The following is a 23754-nucleotide window of genomic DNA, read 5'->3' on the forward strand; positions in this document are numbered from 1 at the left end:
TCATTTTAGACACATTCTATTGAACCCAGATTAGGACTGGCCAGGAAAAAGAATAGGGCGTGGACCAGCTGCCCTCTGCCCTCAGCAAGAGGCAACCGAATCCCCACAAGTACATCTCCCAAAGTAGATTGGGGGTCAAGGGAATCTCATTCTACTAGTCAGATATGGCTCAGCCGGGCAGATCAGTATTATCTAACATGGGTAGAAGGGGAAAACAAGAAGGGAGTCCAGCAGTAGCACAGCAAGTTAAGCGCACATGCCCTGAAACACAAGGACCTGTGTAAAAATCCCGGTTAGAGCCCCCGGCTCCCCACCTACAGGGGAGTCGCTTCACAGGCTGTGAAGCAGATTGGCAGGTGTCTATCTTTCTCTCCCCCTCTGTGCCTTCCCCTCCTCCCTCCATTTCTCTCTGTCCTTTCCAACAATGACGACATCATCAACAACAATAATAATAACTGCAACAATAAAAACACCAAGGGCAACAAAAAAGAAAATTAATAATAATAATAAAAAAGGAAAAAACAATTTCACTCTAAGAATTTTGAAAGCCCAGGGCATTAACACATTGGTAAAAAAAAAAAAATTCAACTTCATAATGAACACTATGTCACAAATTACCTTTCAACATAGGCAAAGAGAAATAGTCGTATCTTCTTTAGTGGGTCTCCTAAAATATTCAACTACAATGAAAATATTATTTCAAATTCTATGCAGAAGTCAAATATAAATAGAAATGTGGCTTAGCTGACATAAGGAATGGCTTAGCCCTCTACCTGATCAGAGAGGGAGCAGGCAGAGGTCCAGCCAATGGTGGAGGCAGGAGCCTGAGTCACATCAAGCCAGCAGCTCACAGACAGGATGGAGCTGGGTCTGGACAGCAGGGGGAGCTGTGGGTCTGCAACTAAAGTCTATGGAAGGTCTCTCAGCTGGGAAAACCAACACCTGCCCCATTTAGTGTCCCTGTGCCTCACAGCTAAGTGCACAAAGTGCCCCTGGGGATTGTCAGGCCATGACCAACCCACTCCCTGCTGCCTCAGTAGGAAGCCCAGATATGAGGAGGACACACATGTCTATGGGAGGGTTTTTTGATCAGGGAGAGAAGCAAATTTGCATAGATGGTCCCTTCCTCTGGGTCTGAAGGAATAAATGAGTCCCACAGTTTCTCTGTGTGAGCAAAGCTCTGGGACATCTGCACCATGGCCTGGGCTGCTCTCTCCCTCCTCACACTGCTCCTCCACTGCACAGGTCAGAACTGCCCTCAGCACCCTCATCCCCCCAGCTTTTCAAACAGCGTTCAGTCAGTCACATGCAGGGAATGTCCTTCCTCTTTACTTCTCTAGTTCATAATGGCTGTTTGTGTTTCAGGGTCCCTCTCCAACCCTTCACTGACTCAGCCGCCCTCCTCAAGTGTCTCCCTGGGAGCCTCAGCCAAGCTCAGCTGCACCCTCAACAGCGGCTACAATAGCTACATTGTGAGCTGGTACCAGCAGAGCCCAGGGAAGGGCCCCCAGTTTGTAATGCTAGTGGGACCCAATGGTCTTGTCGGAAATAAGGGGAACGGGATCCCTGATCGCTTCTCAGGCTCAGGCTCAGGCCTGGATCGATACCTCACCATCCAGAACTCCCAGGCAGAGGATGAGGCTGACTACCACTGTGGGGTTGATGATGGTAATGGGAGAAAACTTTTGTAACCCACAGTGACACAGGCAGAGGAGAAGTGAGACAAAAACCTCCCCTGGACTGGCCTGGCGCCAATCCTATTACTATACTGAGTCAGAAGAGACTCCTAATGCTGAAAATTTCATCTTGTCAGAATTTGATAAGATAGTGCCTCGGGATGGTCTGACTTTGCACTGCTTACCTGTTCTTGGTACACAGATTATGTCCTTTGGGTTGTAAATGTTTTCATAGTTACTTATGGAAGTAAGAGTTTTCATCTCAGTATACCTGGGGATGACTACCTTCTGAGAATCTTTTCTCTTTTTTTTTTGTTCATAGGTAAATAAGCTAATAAAGGGTTTTTATTTATTTTCAATAAAAATCATGTGATACATAAGAATATGCTGCTTACAAAGTGTGTTGTTGGTTTTGTTATTTTTTTGTTTCTTTATTGGGGAATTAATGTTTTACACTTGACAACAAATACAATAGTTTGTGCATTCATAACATTTCCCAGTTTTCCATATAATAATACAACCCCCACTAGGTCCGCTGTCATCCTTTTTGAACCTGTATTCTCCTTCCCCCCAACCACCCCAGAGTCTTTTACTTTATTGCAATACACTAATTCCAGTTCAGGTTCTACTTGTATTTTCTCCTCTGATCTTATTTTTCAGTTTCTCCTGAGAGTGAGATCATCCCATATTCATCCTTTTGTTTCTGACTTATTTCACTTAACATGATTTTTTCAAGGACCATCCAACATTGGCTTAAAACAGTGAAGTCACCATTTTTATAGCTGAGTAGTATTCCACTGTGTATATATACCACAACTTGCTCAGCCACTCATCTGTTATTGGACACCTGGGTTGCTTCCAGGTTTTGGCTATTACAAATTGTGCTGCCAAGAACATATGTGTATACAGATCATTTTGCATGGGTGTATTGTGTTTCTTAGGATATATCCCCAGGAGAGGAATTGCAGGATCATAGGGTAGGTCCATTTCTAGCCTTCTGAGAGTTCTCTAGACTGTTCTCCACAGAGGGTGGACCAATTGACATTCCCACCACCAGTGCAGGAGGGTTCCTTTGACCCCACAACCTCTCCAGCATTTGCTGCTTCTACCTTTTCTGATGTATGACATTCTCACAGGAGTGAAGTGGTATCTCACTGTTGTCTTGATTTGTACTTCTCTGACAATCAAAGACTTGGAGCATTTTTTCATGTGTTTCTCAGCCTTATAGATCTCTTCTGTGGTGAATATTCTGTCCATGTCCTCCCCCCATTTTTGGATGGGATTATTTGTTTTCTTATTGAGATTTGCAAGTTCTTTATATACTCTGGTTATTAGCCTCTTGTCTGATGTACGGCATGTAAAGATCTTCTCCCATTCTGTGAGATGTCTCTTTGTTTGAGTATTGGCTTCTTTTGCTGTGCAGAAGCTTTTTAATTTAATTAAGTCCCATAGGTTTATGCTTGCCTTGGTCTTCTTTGTAACTGGATTCGATTCAATGAAGATGTCTTTAAAATTTATGCGGAAAAGAATTCTGCCAATATTTTCCTCTAAGTATCTGATAGTTTCTGGTCTAACATCCAAGTCCTTGATCCACTTGGGATTTACTTTTGTATTTGGTGAAATATAGTGGTTCAGTTTCATGTTTCAACCCGTTGTTTCCAACACCATTTGTTGAAGAGACTCTGCTTTCTTCATTTAATAGTCTGGGCACCTTTGTCAAAGATTAGATGTCCATAGGTGTGGGGGCTTACTTCCAGGCTCCCAATTCTATTGCACTGGTCAGTGTCTATTCATGTTCCAGTACCAAGTGGTTTTGATTACAATGGCCCTACAATACAATTTGAGATCTGGGATTGTGATGCCTCCAGTTCTGTTCTTTTTTCTCAAGATTGTTTTGGCAATTCTAGGTCTTTTCTGGTTCCAGATAAGCATTTGTATCATTTGTTCTATTCTACTAAAAAAATGTGGATGGGATCTTGATGGGGATAGCATTAAATCTGTTGATGACTCTGGGTAGTACATTCACTTTGATGATGTTAATTCTTCCAACCCATGAACATGAAATATGTTTCCACTTCTTTGTGTCTTTTTCAATTTCCTTGAGTAGTAACTCATAATTTTCAGTATACAAGCCTTTCACTTCTTTGTTTAGGTTTATTCCTAGATATTTTATTGGTTTTGTTGCTATAGTAAAAGGAATTGATTTCTGGATTTCAACTACTTCTAACCTATTGTTTGAATAGAGGAATGCCACTGACTTTTGAATGTTAATTTTGTAGCCTGACACCTTACTGATGTATTGCCTGATGATTTCCAAAAGCTTCTTGCTGGATTCGTTAGGTTTTCCTATATATACTATCATGTCATCTGCAAATAGGGAGAGCTTGACTTCTTCTCTTCCTATCTGTATCCCTTTAATTCTGTGTTCCTGCCTGATTGCTATGGCAAGAACTTCCAACCGTATGTAGAATAATAATGGTGATAGTGGACAGCCCTTTCTAGTACCTGATCTCAGGGGAAATGTTTCTAGTTTTTCACAATTGAATATGATGTTGGCTGTAGGTTTGCTATATATAGACTCCACTATCTTCAGGAATTTTCCATCTATTCCCATTTTTGTAGTGTTTTGATCAGAAAGGGATGTTGTATTTTTTATTTTTTTTATTTAATAAAGGATAAATTGACAAAACCATAGGGTAGGAGGGGTACAACTCCACACAATTCCCACCACCCAATCTCCATATCCCACCCCCTCCCCTGATAGCTTTCCCATTCTCTATCCCTCAGGGTCGTTGTGGGTTGCAGAACGTGGAAGGTCTGGCTTCTGTAATTGCTTCCCCACTGAATAGGGACGTTGACTGGTCGGTCCATACTCCCAGTCTGCCTCTCTCTCTTCCTATTAGGGTGGGGTACTGAAAGCATAAGCACACTAGAGTTTGCAGTGAGTACCTTCAGTTATATATTTTGCACTAGTTTATGGATACGTATGAATATATGCTCTCTCTCACAGAAACTGGTGTATATCTGGGTTTTGGGACTTTGTTAGAAAGTGAACCACCTGAGATGGAATTAGAGTATACTATGAAAGGAAAGGTCTCACCCGAGTAATGAAGCTGAAGGGTTGTCATTCCACACGTGAAGTCTCTGGACACAGTCTGAAGTGAAGCATGTTGACATGGCAATCGTTGTGTTGATTAGGTTGTGATCGCAGATGCAATATTATTTGATATGGATTGGGAGAGGCATACGGGAAAGTGGGCCCTATCCAAGGGTTCCTGGACTGGGGGGAGTAGAGGCTCTATAGTGAAGATGTGAGGTTCCTGCTGTCTTAGGGTTCAAAAAGACAATCGATAGTTAATGTTATTATCACATTACTTGGTAATTGGGTTAACTTTGAAAAGTCCTTTTGTTAGGGTTTGCTGTAGAGTACCCAGTATCTTGTATATAGCTGTGCTATTGGTTGCTTCTGATCTACTTGGTCTAGGCTTTTGAGAGAGTCCACATATCAAATACACAGCCTATATATTAAAAAGGGATGTTGTATTTTGTCAAAGACTTTGTCTGCATCTATTGATATGACCATGTGGATTTTGGTTTTGCTTTTATTGATGTGGTAGATCACGTTGATTGATTTACATATATTAAACCAACCTTGCATGACTGGGATAAACCCCACTTGGTCATGATGAACAATGTTTTAAATATACTGCTGTATCCAGTTGGCTAGAATTTTTTTCAATATTTTAACATCTATGTTCATTAGAGATATTGGTCTGTAGTTTTCTTTTTTGGTTGTGTCCCTGTCTGCTTTGGTATCGAAGTGATGTTGGATTCATAGAAGCTGGCAGAGAGTATTCCAGTGTCTTCAATCTTCTTGAAGACTTTTAAAATAGAAGTGTTAGTTCTTATTTGAAGATTTTGTAGAATTCATTTGTAAAACCATCTATCTGGTCCAGGACTTTTATTTTTGGGGAGATTTTTGATAACTGTTTCAATTTCATTAGCTGTGATGGGCCCGTTCATATTATCTGGTTCCTCTTTACTTAGTTTTGGAAGTTGGTAGGTATCCAGGAAATCACCCATTTCTTCCAGGTTCTCTACCTTGGTGGCATATAGTTGTTCATAGAAGCCTCACATGATATGGTGAATTCCTGCAGTGTCTGCTGTGATATCTCCTCTTTCATTTACTATCTGATTTATTTGGATCTTCTCCCTTTTTTGTTATGTGAGTCTGGCTAAAGGTTTGTCGATTTTTTTTTCTTTTTTTTTTATAAATTAAGTTTTTATTTATTTATTTATTTTCCTTTTTGTTGCCCTTGTTGTTTAACATTGTTGTGGTTATTAATGTCGTTGTTGTTGGATAGGACAGAGAGAAATGGAGAGAGGAGGGGAAGACAGAGAGGAGGAGAGAAAGACAGACACCTGCAGACCTGCTTCACCGCTTGTGAAGCGACTTCCCTGCAGATGGGGAGCCGGGGGCTCGAACTGGGATCCTTACGCAGGTCCTGGCGATTTGCACCACGTGCGCTTAACCCGCTGCGCCACCGCCCAACTCCCGGTTTGTCGATATTTTTCACTCTTTCAAAAAACCAACATTTACTTTCGTTGATCTCTTGTATGTTTTTCTTATTCTCAATATTATTGATTTCTGCCCTAACTCTAGTGATTTCTGTCCTTCTGGTTGCTTTAGGGTTCTCTTGTTCTTCTTCTTCTAGGTCTTTAAGATATGCAATCAGGCTGTTTTTGGGGTGTTTTGTGTGTGTGTGTGTGTGTGTGTGTGTGTGTGTGTGTGTGTGTGTGTGTGTGCTTTTTCTTGTTTCCTAATGTGTGTTTGTATGGCTATGAACTTCCCTCTCAGTACTGCCTTAGTTTGTCCCAACTATTTTGATAGCTTATGTCTTCATTTTCATTGAACTCTCAAAACATTTTGATTTCTTCCTTCTTTCCACTTTGATCCAGTAGTTGTTAAGTAGTGTACTGTTGAGCTTCCACATTTTGGGACTATTACTAATCTTTTGTTGATTGTTAAATGTTAGTTTAATTTCACTGTGGTCTGAGAAGATGTTTGGGATGATTTCAATGAAGTCAAAAAAAGGGCGGTTATGGGTGGAGAAGGGGGGAGTTCATTGCTGCTGTTCTGAGGGATACAGCTGAAGGGATCTAACTGGTTAAGAGTGGGATCAGATTCCCCAGGTGATGTCTAATCAACATTATGGTCAAATGCCAGTGAGAGAGTGTGCATAGTCTAAACTGCATAGCATTGAAAGGTTAGGACTGGGAACATAGCATGATGGTTATACAAAAAAAGAAAAAAAAAAAGCTTTAATACCTCAGGCTTCAAAGTCCCCAGTTCAACCCCCATAAGTATTCCCATAAGATAAAGCAGAATACTGTTTGGATAGAAGAAAAAAAATCAAAAACAAGCAAAAATGGAAAGGCTAATGGATTCAGCATCTTTCCTGTGGTTACCACTCAAGTTTCATTTAGGTACAAGTGTACCACCAATAAGAAATTAAATCTTTATAAGGTCCAAGTGAGCACATCATATCAGAAATAAAGCACTGGGTTGGGGAGGGGGGTTGGTTCAGACCATGGTATTTTACAAGGAAACAATACTATAGCACTGCTCCACCATCCACAGACTTCCCTAATACTGTCCACAGTACTCCCAAGTGGTTCTGATGCTCGAACCCAGAGCCTCAACCTGTAGACAAATGCCCTGCTATGTGAACAATGTCTCCCTCTTCAAAATTCTTCTCTACTGTGCCAAATAAACCTGGACTAGATTTGGCTAAATAGTGGGGGGATTGCCTTGAGTGTGACCCATATTCAAGCTCATTTCCCACAGCATTGTGGTTTATCTCTCTCTCTCTCCCTCTCCCTATCCCTATCCCTATCTCTCTCTTTCTGTCTCTCTCTCTCTTTCACACACACACACACACACACACACACACACACACACACACACACACACACTCATTTTTCTTCCATGCCTCTTTCTATCTGAAAAGCAGCCCTGAGAAGTGGAACTCTGGAGATAAAATTAAAATGGTCCATTATAGTATAGTAATTACCTTCTACCAAAAGTTCAGGTACCTAGGCCATACTTTGATCAATCAGTATAAGATTCTGTGTGTGTGTGTTATCAAGTGTGCATTTTCTTATGTACTATACACTGGATATTTTCATTATTAGAGTGTTATGACTATTCATTAGGTGTCTAATATCTTCATTTTTATATCAGTCCCACATTTCACAGAGTGGTGCTCTGGTATTGTTATCATAAAAAAGAAATTAATTTACATAAGAAGCGGGAGTCAGGCGGTAGTGCAGCAGGTTAAGTGCACATGGCACAAAGTGAAGGACCGGCGTAAGGATACTGGTTCTAGCGACCAGCATAAGGATCCTGGTTCGAGCCCCTGGCTCCCCACCTGCAGGGGAGTCACTTCACAAGCGGTGAAGCAGGTCTGCAGATGTCTATCTTTCTCTCCCCCTCTCTGTCTTCCCCTCCTCTCTCCATTTCTCTCTGTCTTATCCAACAATGATGACATCAATAACAACAATAATAACTACAACAACAATAAAACAACAAGGGCAACAAAAGGAAATAAATAAAATTTTTTTTAATTTAAAAAATAAGAAGTAAGGGAGGGCCAGGCAGTGGCCAGCACACCTAGTTAAGTACACCTCCTACCATGCAGTAAGACTTGGGCTTAAACCCCTGCTCCCCACCTGCAGTGGGGAAACTAGTAGCAGTGAAACAGGTCTTCGGTTGCCTATCTTTCTCTCTCTCCATTTCTGTCACCTCCTCCCCTCTCAGTTTATCTCTGTCCTATCAAATATAAAAGAAATAATTAGGAATATACGGCCATTGGGAGCAGGTGATTTGCAGTGCTGGCACCAAGCCCTATCGATAATCCTAGCAGTAAGAAGAAAACTAAGGAGAAGGAGAGAAAGGGGAGAAAGAGGAAGAGGAGGAAGTGGAGGAGGAGGAGGAAGAAGAGAAGGTTGAGAGAAGGAGAAGAATAAGAAAAGGAAGGAGGAGGAGGAGAAAACTCACACAGCTTTCTGATTGTTTCCTTGATACACTGTGTGGAGGGACACTCAGACTACTGGGAAGATGCCCTGCCTTTCTCAAAAGGATATATTATTGGACAGAAGAGGTGGCTATACCCAATTTTATCAGAGTAAAAATATAAGCCTTTATTGCAAGTGATACTTTTTGACCAGAAGCACTATTCCCAAGACTAAATCAGAAAAGTCAATACTTGGTCAGTATGAAGACATTTACGATCCGAAATAAGTCATCTCGTGATCTTTCTCTATTTTTTTTGTATCATGGTCCCTTCCAAAATCTGATTAAATAGATTGATGAAATAACTCACTTGGATAATAAATTGCTTTGCCATGTGTGCAACCCAGTCTTGAGCCCCCATCTCACTGAAGGATGTTTTTGGTGCTCTGGTCTGACTCATTCTCCCTCTCACTGTCTCTATTTAAAAAAAATCTGATTGAGTATAATAGATTTCAAATATTAACAACATTACTGTAATACTAAAGCTATCCTCAGAATCCCTGGAGGATCCAGAGCTCAATTATCTTGTCTCTGTTGACAGTTCTTGCTGTCAACGTCTTTATTTTTCTGAATAGCACATGTTTATAGCTAAGTAGTTCTACCACTCATTTTCTATCTATAGATTCCCAGAGTCTAATAGTCTTTCATTTTTTTTCCAGTTTCTGTCCCTCTCAAGCCAAGCTAGGAAAGTTTCTAATGATAGAATACTATCAAACACCTGTGGGTTTCCCATATATTGATTGTTCAAGGATGTATACACCACTAAAACTGAGTAGTTCCCATACAGCTTTCCTGGATATACTCACCCCAGACTTGTATAGAAAATAAAATAAGGGCACCAAAGTAAAAACCCTGTGGTGAGGGGTAGACATGCAGCTTCCTGGGCCAGTGGGGGGTGGGAGTGGATGGGAGGGATGGGTCACAGTCTTTTGGTGGTGGGAATGATGTTTATGTACACTCCTAGTAAAATGTAGTCATATAAATCACTAGTTAATTAATATGAGAGGGGGAAAATTAATTGTATGTCTCGAAGTTTTTTAAAACACAGACTTAGTCTTTTTAATATATAGGCTGTGTGTTTGATATGCGGACTCTCTCAAAAGCCTAGACCAAGTAGATTAGAAGCAACCAATAGCACAGCTATATACAAGATACTGGGTACTCTACAGCAAACCCTAACAAAAGGACTTTTCAAAGTTAACCCAATTACCAAATAATGTGATGATAACATTAACTATCCATTGTCTTTTGGAACCCTAAGACAGGAGGAACCTCACATCTCCAATATAGAGGCTCTACTTCCTCCAGTCCTGAAACCCTTGGATAGGGCCCACTTTCCCGTATGCCTCTCCCAATCCATATCAAATAATATTGCATCTGCGATCGCAACCTAATCAACACAATGATTGCCGCCTCAACATGCTTCACTTCAGACTGTGTCCAGAGACTTCACGTGTGGAATGACAACCCTTCAGCTTCATTACTCGGATGAGACCTTTCCTTTCATAGTATACTCTAATTCCATCTCAGGTGGTTCACTTTCTAACAAAGTCCCAAAACCCAGATATACACCAGTTTCTGTGAGAGAGAGCATATGTTTACACGTATCCATAAACTACTGCAAAATATATACCTGAAAGCTCTCCACTATTCCAAGCTTTGGGTCCATGAGTGCTCAACAATTTGTTTGGCTTTGCATGTTAACTCTCTTTTCAGTCACCAGGTTCCAGATGTCATCAGGATGCCAGCCAGGCTTCCCTGGACTGAAGACCCCACCAATGTGTCCTGGAGCTCCGCTTCCCCAGAGACCCACCCTAATAGGGAAAGAGAGAGGCAGACTGGATGTATAGACTGACCAGTCAACGCCCATGTTCAGCGGGGAAGCAATTACAGAAGCCAGACCTTCCACCTTCTACAACCCACAATGACCCTGGGTCCATGCTCCCAGAGGGATAGTGATTGGGGAAGCTATCAGGGGAGGGAGTGGGATATGGAGATTGGGTGGTGGGAATTGTGTGGAGTTGTACCCCTCCTGCCCTATGGTTTTGTTAATTTATCCTTTCTTAAATAAATAAAAATAAATAAAAAATAAAATAAATATATTGAAAGAAAATCTGATTAAAGCCAAAACCCCAGTAGTTAAAGCAACCTACCTTCTCATATGCATGAAACACTTTATGGTGTCACAAAATAGCAGACCTCTAGGTAGGATTCCTCTATAGGAACTAATGGAACTGGGGGGTCTAGAATGAATGTTCTTTCTAAAATGCTTTCATGGTTTCCTAGGACTTGACCATCAGCAGGAAGTGGGCTGAGTATGTTTGCACAAGGCCTCAAGTTTGATCATTGGTATTGTATATGCCAATATGGTGCCCTGGCGCTCTCTCTCTCTCTCTCTGGTGGTGCTGGGAATTGAGCTGGGATTTTGGAGCCTCAGGCACGAGAGTCTCTTTGCATAACCATTATGCTATCTACCCTTTCCCAATAAATGAATATTTTAAAAATTAATATAAATAATTAAAATAATGTGTTTTGATTCTGCTGTCTGAGCTGACAACTGTCTCACGAGTATCACACATCTGCCCTGTAAAGATGAAGCACAGTCTCTTCTCAAGAGCTTCCTCATAGGAGCCTGCTAACGGGGTAAGTACATCCCCAACAGGGGATGAGGAGAGAGGAATAAAGGGGCAGATAAAGTGTCTGAAACCGTACAAAGTGGGAGAGTAAGACAGAGGCTCTTACACATTCTCCAACACTGAGTATGTGCTGGGTCTCAGAATTTCGTCCTCCAAGAGCTGGGCACAGTGAAATGCTCCCTCAGGGCCAGTTGTCAGGGCTGGCCCTCTGCTAGGTGAACAGTTGAACAGAGCCATACCAAATCTGAGGCACTAATTTTCTTTCCTTCCCTTTCATTTTTGCTTGTAGATTTTTCATCTCATCCACAAGTCGGGGATAAAGCTGCAATTTATCATTTGTGCCACCAGGCACTTGAGAGGGTAAGGAGGTACAGCAGAGGGAGGCACCCGAGAGTGAAGCCTCTTTCTAGTCACCACCCTTGGGCTGCCATTCTTCCTGCCAGAAAGCCGGTTTTGAATTTTAGACATGGTGCAAAACAGTATGACAGCAGGGGGCAGTGTGGGACTGTGAACTCCACGGAGTTGGGCCTACAGCTGTGACCACTAAACCAGGCTTCCTGGTTAATGTCCTCTGTTCATAACTCTCACCATCCAGCTCAATGATCTCTGAAAACAGACTCTGAGGCAGAGGTGATCAAGTCTTGGTTGACAGAGGTAGAACAGACAGATTCGGCAGGAGGTGAATAGAATGAAGTACTCATCAAAGTAAGGAATGAGAAGAGAGTTTGGGGTGCCCTGTGGAGACTGTGGAATAATTATATTCAAACATATGACAGAGACCTCAGTGCACACACAGTGCTATTTGCTCCAAGTCCTAAGACACTGACTGCTTGTAATATATTTGCAAGCAATTTTTGTACACTGCAGTACAAAACTATACACTACTCACCAGTAAATCCTGGATTGTTGCTAAGCACTAGTGAGGCCAGCATCTAATTTGGGCACAGTGAATTGGATATGTGCTAGTAACACATATATGAGGTGGGTTTCTGGGAAACCTGAATAAAACAACCAGGAGAGTCCATGAACCTAGTTTTTCTACCCAACTGAAAGGCCTGCTGAGTGTGAGTTACAGTTAAGAAGAAAGGAAAGCTGCACTGTAGCATCATCTTCCCGGATTCCCATGATGATCCAGGTCTGTGTTCTTGTGGTCACTCAATTTATCCCAGTGAGAGAAGTCAAACATCCAGGACTGATGAGAACAGGGAGAGAGAGGGTAACATGTCTTTGGGAGATATTTTTCCATTATCAAAGAGCATAAATAACTGTGGGGTTCAACTCCACCTTGAAGAACAAGTTCAGTGTAAAATGCTGCCCAAGTCCTTGGTCTCTGATATGGAACCACTCAGTAATAACTGAGACCTGGCCATCTGCTGAGTACCCTGAGGGCCACATTTGCATGGCAGCCCTTCCCCCCACAGGGAAAGGTTCTATAATGAGAGCTAGAAGCTGCTCGGTTCTCAGGGGTCTGGACAAGCACAGCACTGGACTGGCTACACCATGGCCTGGGCTCCTCTCCTGCTCACACTTCTGGCTCACTGCACAGGTCAGTGGGCCTCTGGGATGTGGGTGAGAAAGGACACAATGCAACTTCATGGTCTAGTCTCTTCTGCTCACCTTTGATCTCTCAACTATTTTCAGGATCTGCTTCCCAGAAAGAAGTGATTCAAGAACCTACACTGTCCACAACTCCAGGGGGGACAGTCACACTCACCTGTGGCTTCAGTATTGGAGATGTCACCAATCTTGATTCTGTTATATGGATCCAACAAAACTACCCCCAAGAACCCAGAGGTCTCCTACATGGAGCTAACAGCAGAGCCCCTGGGGTTCCTGACAGATTCTCTGGGTCCCTATTTGGAAACAAGGCTGCCCTCACCATCACAGGGGCCCAGGCTGAGGACGAGGCTGAATATTATTGTGTTATGTATTTCAGCAACCAATCCCACTATGACAGATGCAGGTGGAAAAGTGAGACAAAATTCAGCTTCCCTCTTTGCTGCTCAGATCTCTGTCTTCGGTTCACAGAGTCCACATCTAGCTGTGTGAGCTGAAAGGGTTTGTTCTCCCTGCTTCCAGAGGAAATGGCCAAAACCATTGTTGCAAACTTTAAAATAGTTTATTTTACTTTACTTTTACTAGTATTTATTTGTTTATTTTTGATAGAGGCAGAAATTGAGAGGGAGAGGGGGAGATTGATATATATTGATAGATGATTGATAATCGATAGATAGATAGATAGGTAGATAGATAGATAGATAGATAGATAGATAGATAGATAGATCTGTAATACTGCTTCATGGTTCATGAAGCTTCCCCCGCTGCAGATGGGGACCAGGGGCCTGAACTCAGGTCCTTGCACATGGTAATGTATACTCTCCACCATGTGTGCTACCACCCAGCCCCTAAAATATTTTATTTTTAATCCATCAATTTACAATACCATTGTGTTCATAAAAACCAGTAGAGAAATATACTGTTAGTTGCTATCCAGTTTTATTGGAGGCTTGTTTATTTGTCTATTACTTTTGTATTCATCTAGGCTTCACCTTGCTGGGCCTATATAAGACACCACGGAATGTATGATTTTCCCAGTAGAGTGGCTAGATTGAACTTGAACCCATGTCACTTACATGTCAAAGCAGACAATACCCCTTGTACAATCACATCCCTCTAAGGTATACCTTTGTAGTCCTTTCAGTTATGAAGTTATTAACAAGAATAGTGAAATAAAATTTTAAAAGCTATTCATGGGGGGCAGGAGGTAGCGCACTGGGTTAAGCGCATGCACTACTAAGCTCAAGAACCTGTACAAGGACCCTGGTTTGAACCCCTGGCTCCCCACCTGCAGGAGGGTTGCTTCACAAATGGTGAAGCATGTCTGCAGGTGTCTGTTTTCCTCTCTCCCTCTCGGTCTTCCCCTCTTCTCTTAATTTCTTTCTGTCCTATCCAGCAGCAGCAGCAATAACAACAATAACAAAAACAGCAACAACAACAATGGAAAAAAGATAGCTCCCAGGAGGAGTGAATTTGTAGTGCAGGCACTGAGCCCCAGAAATAACCCTGGAAGCAAAAAAGGAAAAGAAAAGAAGAGGAGAGAAAAGAAAGGAAAGGAGAGAAGAGGAGGGGAGGGGAGAGGAGAAGAGAGGAGAGGAGGGGAGGGGAGGGGAGAGGAGAAGAGAGGAGAGAAGGGAAGGGAATGGAAGGGAAGGGAAGGGAAGGGAAGGGAAGGGAAGGGAAGGGAAGGGAAGGGAAGGGAAGAGAAGAGAAGAGAAAGGGGAAGGGGAAGGGGAAGGGAAAGGGAAAGGGAAAGGGAAAGGGAAAGGGAAAGGGAAAGGGAAAGGGAAAGGGAAAGGAAAAGAAAGAAAAGAGAAGAAAAGAAAGCTGTTCACACACTCATAACATTCAAGTAGATTCCAGAGAATCAGAGTGGCAAGATAGCACACCTGAGAGAAAGCCTGATGTACCATGCATATGACCCAGGTTCCAGCCCAGTCCCAATATACTGGGGGAAGCTAAAATGCTTTGGTGTCTTTCTCTTTTTTCCCCCTGGTTCTCTTTTTTATCTGACATAGTTGACTCCAAGCAGTGAAGCGCCTAGAGACAACAGCAACAAAAGGAAGAGGAAAGTAAAAAGAACAGAGAGAACCCTTCTACACTATTGGAGGGAATGTAAATTGGCTCATCCCCTGTAGAAAAGTCTGAAGGTTACTCACAACACTGCAAATAGTCATACCCTTTGATCCAGAAACTTCTCACCTGGAGATTGAGCCAAAGGAAGTAAAAACATCTATCCAAAGACATCTATGTGCTCCTGTGTTAGCAATACAATTTACAGGAGCCCAAACTAGGAAGCCAACCCAGATGCCCAACAACAAAGGAGTGGATAAGAAAGATGTAGTATGTGGTCCGGGAGGTGACACAGTGGATAAAGCATTGGATTCTCAATCATAAGGTCCTGAGTTCGACCCCTGGCAGCATATGTACCAGAGTGATGTCTGGTTCTTTCTCTCCTCCTATCTTTCTCACAAATAAATAAATAAATGAATAAATAAATAAATAGATTCTTTAAAAAAGAAAAGATGTAGTATATATACATAATGAAATAATACTCAACTCTTAAATCTGATGAGGTCTTCTCCTTTGTATTATCTTGGATAGAGTTTGAGGGAATCATATTATATGAAGTAAGGAGAAATCCCAAATGATCGCACTTAGAGGTTGAACTTAAAAAGTGGGGGGGGGGGGGGCGGGAGTCGGCCAGTAGCCCAGCAGGTTAGGTGAACGTGGCGCAAAGTGCTATGTTTGAGTCCCCAGCTCCCCACCTGCTGGGGAGTCACTTCATAGGTGGTGAAGCAGGTCCGCAGGTGCCTACCTTTCTCTCCCCCTCTCTATCTTCCCCCTCCTCTCTCCATTTCTCTCTGTCCAATCCAACAGCGATGGCATTAATAACTACAACAATAAAACAAGGGCAACAAAAGGGAATAAATAAATAAATAAATAAATATTTTTTAAAAAACAAAAAAAGAAACAAGAAGGGGGAAAAGGGAAAACAAAGTGAAATTTGGACCGTATGTGGTGTATTGCACCAAATCAAAGGACTCTGGGAAATGAAGGGAAAAGAAGGAATGGAGAGGGCACTGGAGTCCTGGTGTGTGAAGGTGGAAATGGACCATGTTGGGGGTGAGACTATTTTGCAGATGAAAAATTGCACCCGTGTATTTTTCCTACAAGGCTGATAAGTGAGAGCTATTCATTCAAAGACTCCTGGACTTGGGAACTGAGCCCTGTCATTAATGATGGAAATCCAGCAGTTGTGTCTTCTCTCACATGAGAGAGACATACTAAGTCCCCTTAGCAGAGACTTTTGTGTGGCTTCAGCAGATGCTTCCTTCTTGGACTCTCCCAAGAGATGAAACAAACCTCAATACTCCTCCACCTGTAGTATGAGATAAACTCCTACACCAGGGTTCACAGACACACTAGACAGACACTGGATGGATGTCATGATTCATAGATAGTCCCTCCTGTGACCAAGAGTTCAGACTAAGTAGAAGCCTGTTGAAACCCACTTTGTTCTCAGAACCTGAGTGCACCGTGGCTTGCAATACTTTCTTCTTCATATTCCTGTCTCTTTTGGAAGTAATGGCTGCCTTTGTGGACAGATGACAGACTCCAACCTGCTTCTGTCTTAGAAACAATACTCTACTACTTTTAGGCGTTTATCCAAAGGGTTTGCAAACAGTAACTTGAATGGACACATGCACCCTTATGCTCATAGCTTCATTATTCACAATAGCCAAAGAGTGGAAGCAACCTAAATGTCCATCGACAGATGACTGGCTGAAGAAGTTGTAAGATATGAGGCCAGGCAGTGGCACACCTAATTAAGTGCACATAGTACTAAGCACAGGACCCGAGTTCAAGCCCCTGGCTCCTCGGGGACACCTCACAAGTGGTGAAACAGGGATGCAGGCTTCTCTCTTTCTCTCTCCCTATCTCCTCTCCCCTCTCAATTTCTCTCTCCTATACAATAAAATGGAAAATAAGGATGCTAGAAACAGTGAATTCATAGTGCCAGCACTGAACCCCAGTGATAATCCTGTAGAAAAAAAAAAAGATGTTTTAAGATATATACTCCATGGAATACTACTCTGTAATCAAAAAAGACAACACTGTTTTCTTTGGAACAAAATAGATGGGGTGGGGCTGGGTGGTGGTGCACCTGGTTGAGCACATATGTTACAATGTGCAAGGACCCGGGTTTTCACCTGCAGGGTGAAAGCTTCACAAGTGATGAAGCAGGGCTGCAGGGATCTCTTTCCCTCTCTGTCTCCCCCTTCGTCTCCATTTCTAGCTGTCTCTATCAAATAAATAAAGATAATTTAAAAATTGAAGAATATTTTTTTAAAAAATAGATAATGTGTAGGAATAAGGCCACCAAGGATGTAGGACACAGATTAATGAAAGCTGTCATTCACCCCCTCAGTGTTTCAGTCACTTTGAAGTCACTGATCTGTGTGAGCTCTCAGCAGCTGTCACTTTTAAGATCTTCCCTAGAGGATAGCAGGTGACACTGAGGCAGGAAGACAGAAGAGACTGATTTGCATGAAGCACCTTCTCCTATTGGGTCTGGCAGGCTTGAAAAAGTCTTAAGAGATAACATTCCAGCCCAGGAACCCAAGGAGACTAGTCCCGTGAGTGTCTCCACCATGGCCTGGATGGTGTTTCTGCTTGCACTCCTCATACATGGCTCAGGTCAGGACAAGGGGCAAGGGATTCAGGGTGAATTTTTAGAGTGAATTTTTTCCTAACAATACCTTTCTTTGTTCTGTTGGTTTTAGGAACAAATTCTCAGACTGTGACTCAGGAATCAAAAGTATCAGTGTCTTTAGGGGAGAGAGTCACACTCAGCTGTGGCCTTGATTCTGGGCCAGTCACTAAAGATCACTACTCCAACTGGTACCAGCAGATCCCAGGTCAGCCTCCTCTCAGGCTTATCTACTGGACAGACAGCCGCCCTTCAGCAGTCCCTGATCGCTTCTCTGGCTCTATCTCTGAGAACAAGGCCACCCTCACCATAACTGGAGGTCAGCTAGAAGATGAAGCTGACTACTACTGTGCTCTCTACATGGACAGTGATACTCTCACAGTGGTTTAAACTCATAGGGAAATGCAACAAAAACTTCTTCTTGAGTTCTCATGGTTCCACACTTAGGACAAGAAGATACACAGAGGACAGAGGTGGTCAACTTAACCTTAAAAAAGGAGATTCCATGATTCACTGTCCTCTCTGAGGTCATCATCATGTGTCTCCCCCAAGATCCCCCATGACTTTCCCATCTTGTCAATGTGAACTTTGCAAAAATGAACTTCCTCTCTTTCTCCCTAGGGAAATTAACTGGGGCCTCAGTGATAAAATATAAGAACCAACATCGAGACAGAGAGAACATCTAGTCCCTAAAATTAACAGACTAGGGCAGAAGTAGATGGCATAATAGTCATGCAAAGAGACTCTCATGCCTGAGGCTCCAAAGTCCCAGGTTCAATCCCCTGTACCACACCAGCCAGAGTTGAACAGAGCTCTGGTTAAAATATATAAAATTAACAGAATTTAAATTTCATGATTAATTTGGTCATGGAGACTAAATTAATACTTAACATGTATATATTATATAATGAATTTTTTTCATAACAATTTTCTATTAGGTAGTTCAATTTTTTAATGTTTTACATTTACTTATATTTCCCTTTTGTTGCCCCTGTTGTTTTTTATTGTTATTATAGTTATTATTGTTGTTGTTATTGAAGTCGTCGTTGTTGGATAGGACAGAGAGAAATGGAGAGAGGAGGGGAAGACGGAGAGGGGGAAAGAAAGACAGACACCTGCAGACCTGCTTCACCGCCTGTGAAGCGACTCCCCTGCAGGTAGAGAGCCGGGGCTCGAACCGGGAACCTTATGCCGGTCCTTGCGCTTTGCGCCACGTGCGCTTAACCCGCTGCACTACCGCCCAACTCCCTAATGACTCCTTTCTATACTAGAAATGCGGGACAGTCAGAAGGCTAAGATCTGGCTCTTATTTCTGCTAAACTACCATTCCTACCTTTATAACTCGATCATTCACCAGCCTTAATCACTCCCCCATTGTACAAGTGGATGACTCTCTGGAGGGATGAGGGTCTGGGTCTCTAGGATTCTGTTTGTTTCCAGACTCACATACCTATTTCTGGATTTAAGTTTTAGGAATATCTCAAGTTCCTCCTCTTTCAGGTAGATGAAGAAGGTTGAAGAGACGGTCTGGAGCTACGAAACCCAAGCATGTCACTGAGATATCTGTATTCCCCAATTACGGACACTTCTGCTGCTCCTCTCTCACTACACAGGCAGGGAAAGACTTCAGAGATCAGGGCAGTTCCTGGACAACGAAGCTCCTCCTTCTCAGAGCCCCCTCCCTTTCATTGCTGTGCCCGGATGCCCCAGCACCCCACCCCCACCCTGAATGTCAGCGTTTCCAGAGCTCCTCTCTCAGCCTGTGCTGTCTCAGTTGCTCACCCTCCTGCATCTCTGAAAACAGTTTCCCTCACGTCCACACACTGAACTATTTTCAATGCCATGGGCCACTAATGAGCTGATACCAGAAGAATCCAGAGAGCTTTCTGTTATCTGCTGATATTTAAGCCAGACTGGGAGAGACTCAAAACTCAGGTAGCCATTGTTGACTCCGGATCCAAAGATGCCTCCACTAACTGGGAATTTTTGTCGACCTTGTGCAGCATCCTAGAACAGGTGCTAGTACTGGGACACACCTCTCAGCAGTACCAAGATTTGCTGTGAGTACCAGACACAAAGCAGTGAACCACAACCTTCACTCCACTGTCCTGAATAGAGCTGAGATTGTTCCTGACTGACTATGTCTGCCTCAGGGTGTCTATGTCACTTCCTTGGCCAGTGTTGTTCCCAGGAAGGCATCCTATGCCAAATGGAAAATCCCCCAGGGGAGACATTGAAGGGATTCTAAGAGGTGATTCTGGTCATGCTCAGATCTGAATCTAGAGAAAAATCACAGAAGTTTCTAGTCTGAGTGCTTTTTTTTTTTTATACCAACCTTAAATAAGGTCTATGTCTCTATTCAATAGGAAGTTGTTGGGGGTTCGAGAGCCCAGATTCCCACCTGCAGGGGAGTCGCTTCACAAGTGGTGAAGCAGGTCTGCAGGTGTCTTTCTCTCCGCCCCCCTCTGTCTTCCCCTCCTCTCTCCATTTCTCTCTGTCCTATCCAACAACAATGACATCAACAACAACAACTACAACAACAATAAAAAACAAGGGCAACAAAAGGGAAAATAAATAAATACATATAATTTTTTAAAAAAAGAAGTCGTTAGGGGCCAGTTTGTGGCACACCTGGTTAAGTACTCACATTACTATGTGCAATGGTCCAGGTTGAAGCCCCCCCTGGTCCCCACCTGCAGAGGGAAAGCTTCACGAGTGGTGGAGCAGGGCTGCAGGTGCCTCTGTTTCTCTCTCTATTTCCCCCTCCCCTCTCAATTTGTCTCTGTCTCTACCCAATAATAAATAAAAATATTTTTAAACACACACACATATAGGGAGAAAGAGTTATTATAGGGAAGAGATATTAAATAAAAAATAAGTAAGTAAGCAAAGTAATGAATGAGGCAGGTCAGTGAGATAGATGAGGGAAAAATAGTTTGCAATCTTTAGTAGCTTTCAAACCAGAGGTCCCAGAAGGCCAGGTTCAGTGGCCACCATATGCCAGAGCTGAGCTGGTATCTTTCTCTCACAAAAGTCAGCAAAAATTGTTAACAGTAGTACAATAAAAACTTTTTTACCATAATTCTACTGCCATAAGGACAACAGTGACAAGGGTAAAACAGCTATGTGGCCTCCAAACTGGTACGTAAGCACAGGCTATGCAGAGCTGCAGGAAAAACCTCAGAGGACATTTTAGTTTGGGGTTTTTGTTTTTTACTTCAGACCCTCACTACATATTTTAGACCTGGAAACACTGAGATCAAGAGCACCAGTGCTCCTCCTGTCTCAATAAACAATAAACTCACTACACCTCTCATTTTTCTTTTATCTCTCTGTCCATGCTATGAATTCACTTAGAAAGGTCAGGCACTGTGTGTGAGGGTAGAAATATCAGTTCAGTGCTTAGGAATGAAATATCATGGGGTCCAGGTAGTAAGTAGTACATCTAGTTTAAAAACAAAAAAGAACACGACCAATGATGACAAGGACCCAGGTTCTTGTCATCGATTCCCCAATGCAGGGAGGAAGCTTCATGAGCAGTGAAACAATGCTGCAAGTCTAGCTTTTTCTCTCTCCCTCTCTATCTCCTCTTCCTTTGCAATTTCACTGTTTCTATTTAAATAAAAATGGTTTTTTTAATTAGGAAAGGAATGATCACCTAGAGTAAAGGATTCATTATACAGGCACCCAGACTGTTGTGGGAAATAAATAAATATAAAGTGTTAGACAAAACAAATAGTATATACCCCATTTCATCAGAGCATAGGGACTAACAAAATTATAACACTTTATTGCAAATAATACTTATTTAACAAGATAATAAATTCCCAAGACTGAGCCAGAAAAAAATTTAGTGCTTAAACAGTATGAGGACATCTGCAATTTTAATGAAAATAATCTCACTGGATTTTTTTTCTTTCCAATAAATCAATGGTTCTTAATATTTAGGATCACTGGTCCCTTTAAATCTTATTTATAGCCATAGCCCCAGTGCTTGGAACAGATCACCTGCACATAAATGCAGAACATTTGGCACAATGCCATAAGCTTCACAGATCTCAAATTAGCATGCCAATAAAAAAATATGGAGAACCGGCAATGAAACAGTTCTATTCTCCTCCTCCTCCTCCTCCTCCTCCTCCTCCTCCTCTTTCTCCTTCTTCTTCTTTTTCTTCTTCCAGGGTTATCGCTGGGGCTCGGTGCCTGCACCTCAAATCCACTGCTCCTGGTGGCCATTTTTTCTGGGTTTATTTGTTTGTTTGTTTTGTTGTTGTTGGATAAGACAGAGAAATTGGGAGAGATAGGGAAGACAGAAATGGGGAGAAAGACACCTGCAGACCTGCTTCACTACTTGTGAAGCAACCCCCCTGCATGTGGGGAGACGTGGGCTCGAACTGGGATCCTTGCTCAGGTCCTTGTGCTTCGTACCATGTGCACTTAACCCAGTGCACTACTACTCCCTAGCCCTGAATTGAACCTCTTTCCACATTGCTCTGATGGCATCCTGAGAGGAGGAGTCACAGCAAGTAGTGTCAGACATGTCTGTATTAGGTTTGAGTTTGGTCACTGGTGTTACATATGCCAGCATAATGCTCTGATTCTTTTCACTTTTAAATAAACAACTTTTTTTACAAATAAAATTCGTTAATTAAAGTTAAATGTCTTGATGTTCATTTGGGGGCAGACAGTTCACTCCCAAGCAACACATCTGTCTTGGGAGATATCTTGAAGCACCATCTCTTCTCAAGAGATATCTCATAAGATATGTAAGTTAATGGGCTGAGTACATTCTCACCAGGGGAAGGGGTGGGGAAATAAAGGGAAAATATGGAGAGTGGGAGACAGTAAGGTGGAGGAGTCTCTACACGCTCTTCAGCAATGAATCTATGCTTGGTCTCAGAGTTCTGTTCTCCAGGAGCTGCACACAGTGAAATTCTCCCTCAAGGCCGGTTCTCAGGACTGACCCCGCTTGTGAACAACTAAAGCAGCAGTGAGTTACCCCACACCTGAGGAGGTCACTCCATGAAACCAAGCCAAGAGCTGACAAGGGGGCTCAGAAGAGCGCATGCTCAGTAATGAGGGTCTCTCCCCTGCTAGACACACACTCATGTCCCTTCACCTATCCTACTCCCACCTATTTGTGAATAAAGTTCAGAGGCTTTGCTATACTTAAGTTCTACCTACCAGAAAACTGACTTTGAATTTTAGTCATAAAACAAAGTGCAGCAGGACCAGCAGGGGGCGCTGAAGGACCGTGAACTCCGTGTAGTGAGGCCACAGTTGTGGCCCTTGAACAAGGAGGAAGTTTCAATTCATTGCTCCCAGAAGCACAGCTCAGTGACCCCTGAAAACAAACTCTGAAGGAAAGAGGGTTGAGTGTTGGTTGGCAGAGGTGGGATAGACAGAAGAGATAGAGGATGAATGTGATGAAGGGCTAGGACTCTTGAACAGATCCCGGTACGAGCGCCTGGCTCCCCATCTGCAGGGGAGTCACTTCACAGGCGGTGAAGCAGGTCTGCAGGTGTCTATATTTCTCTCTCCCTCTCTGTCTTCTCCTCCTCTCTCCATTTCTCTCTGTCCTATCCAACAACAACGATATCAACAACAATGACATCAATAACAACAACAATAATAACTACAGCAAGGGCAACAAAAGAGAATAAGTAAATCAATATTTTTAAATTTTTTTAAAAATATATACACAGAAATTAATGAAAAATACAACATTTTGATGTCCGTCTCCTTGGTGACTGCTTTAAATGCCACATTCCAGAGTTGCCCTTTATAAAATGAATTCTGCCCTCCTTTGTGAGAAGGGGACAGAGGAAAGTCACTGCTTGGCATGGGCCTGCTTCTCCCTCAAGCAGAAAGCTTTCAGATTCAGATATGGTGCAAAGTGCTGCAGTATCAGGAGGGGGCGCTGTGGGAATATCTGAACCCCATATTGTGAGACCACAGTTGTGACCACAGAACTCAAGTGCTTAATCTGGTTCAGTGCTCCCAGAGGCCCAACTCACTTGTCTGTGTCAACAAACGGAGGCAGAGAGGACTGAGTCTTGGTTGAACAGAAGAGGGACAGACAGATTAAGTGAGGAG

At 42.7% G+C, this 23754-nt stretch overlaps 1 protein-coding gene and 1 gene segment (V, D, J or C); both read left to right on the forward strand.

Annotated features, from left to right (window-relative positions):
* Positions 1 to 1144: 1144 nt before the first annotated feature.
* LOC107522829 (immunoglobulin lambda variable 9-49-like) lies at positions 1145 to 1712 on the forward strand. The segment is given in 2 exon segments: positions 1145 to 1245; positions 1366 to 1712. Coding segments are annotated over 2 exon segments (375 nt in total).
* Positions 1713 to 12860: 11148 nt separating this feature from the next.
* Positions 12861 to 18048, forward strand: LOC107522830 (uncharacterized). The gene is made up of 4 exons (XM_060192676.1): positions 12861 to 12933; positions 13029 to 13350; positions 17527 to 17645; positions 17732 to 18048. Exons 1-4 carry the CDS (start codon positions 12888 to 12890, stop codon positions 18046 to 18048), a joined length of 804 nt encoding a protein of 267 aa, XP_060048659.1. The 5' UTR covers positions 12861 to 12887.
* The last annotated feature ends 5706 nt before the right edge of the window (positions 18049 to 23754 follow it).

The sequence above is a fragment of the Erinaceus europaeus genome, chromosome 6, assembly GCF_950295315.1.
Source record: "Erinaceus europaeus chromosome 6, mEriEur2.1, whole genome shotgun sequence".
Taxonomy (NCBI): Eukaryota; Metazoa; Chordata; class Mammalia; order Eulipotyphla; family Erinaceidae; genus Erinaceus; species Erinaceus europaeus.

Excerpts from the sequence above, each read along its gene's own strand:
- LOC107522830 (XM_060192676.1), top strand. The coding sequence starts at position 12,888 with ATGGCCTGGGCTCCTCTCCTGCTCACACTTCTGGCTCACTGCACAG. Across the intron at positions 12,934-13,028 it reads ACTTCTGGCTCACTGCACAG|GATCTGCTTCCCAGAAAGAA; the intron begins GTCAGTGGGCCT and ends AACTATTTTCAG. Across the intron at positions 17,646-17,731 it reads ACTCCTCATACATGGCTCAG|GAACAAATTCTCAGACTGTG; the intron begins GTCAGGACAAGG and ends TGTTGGTTTTAG.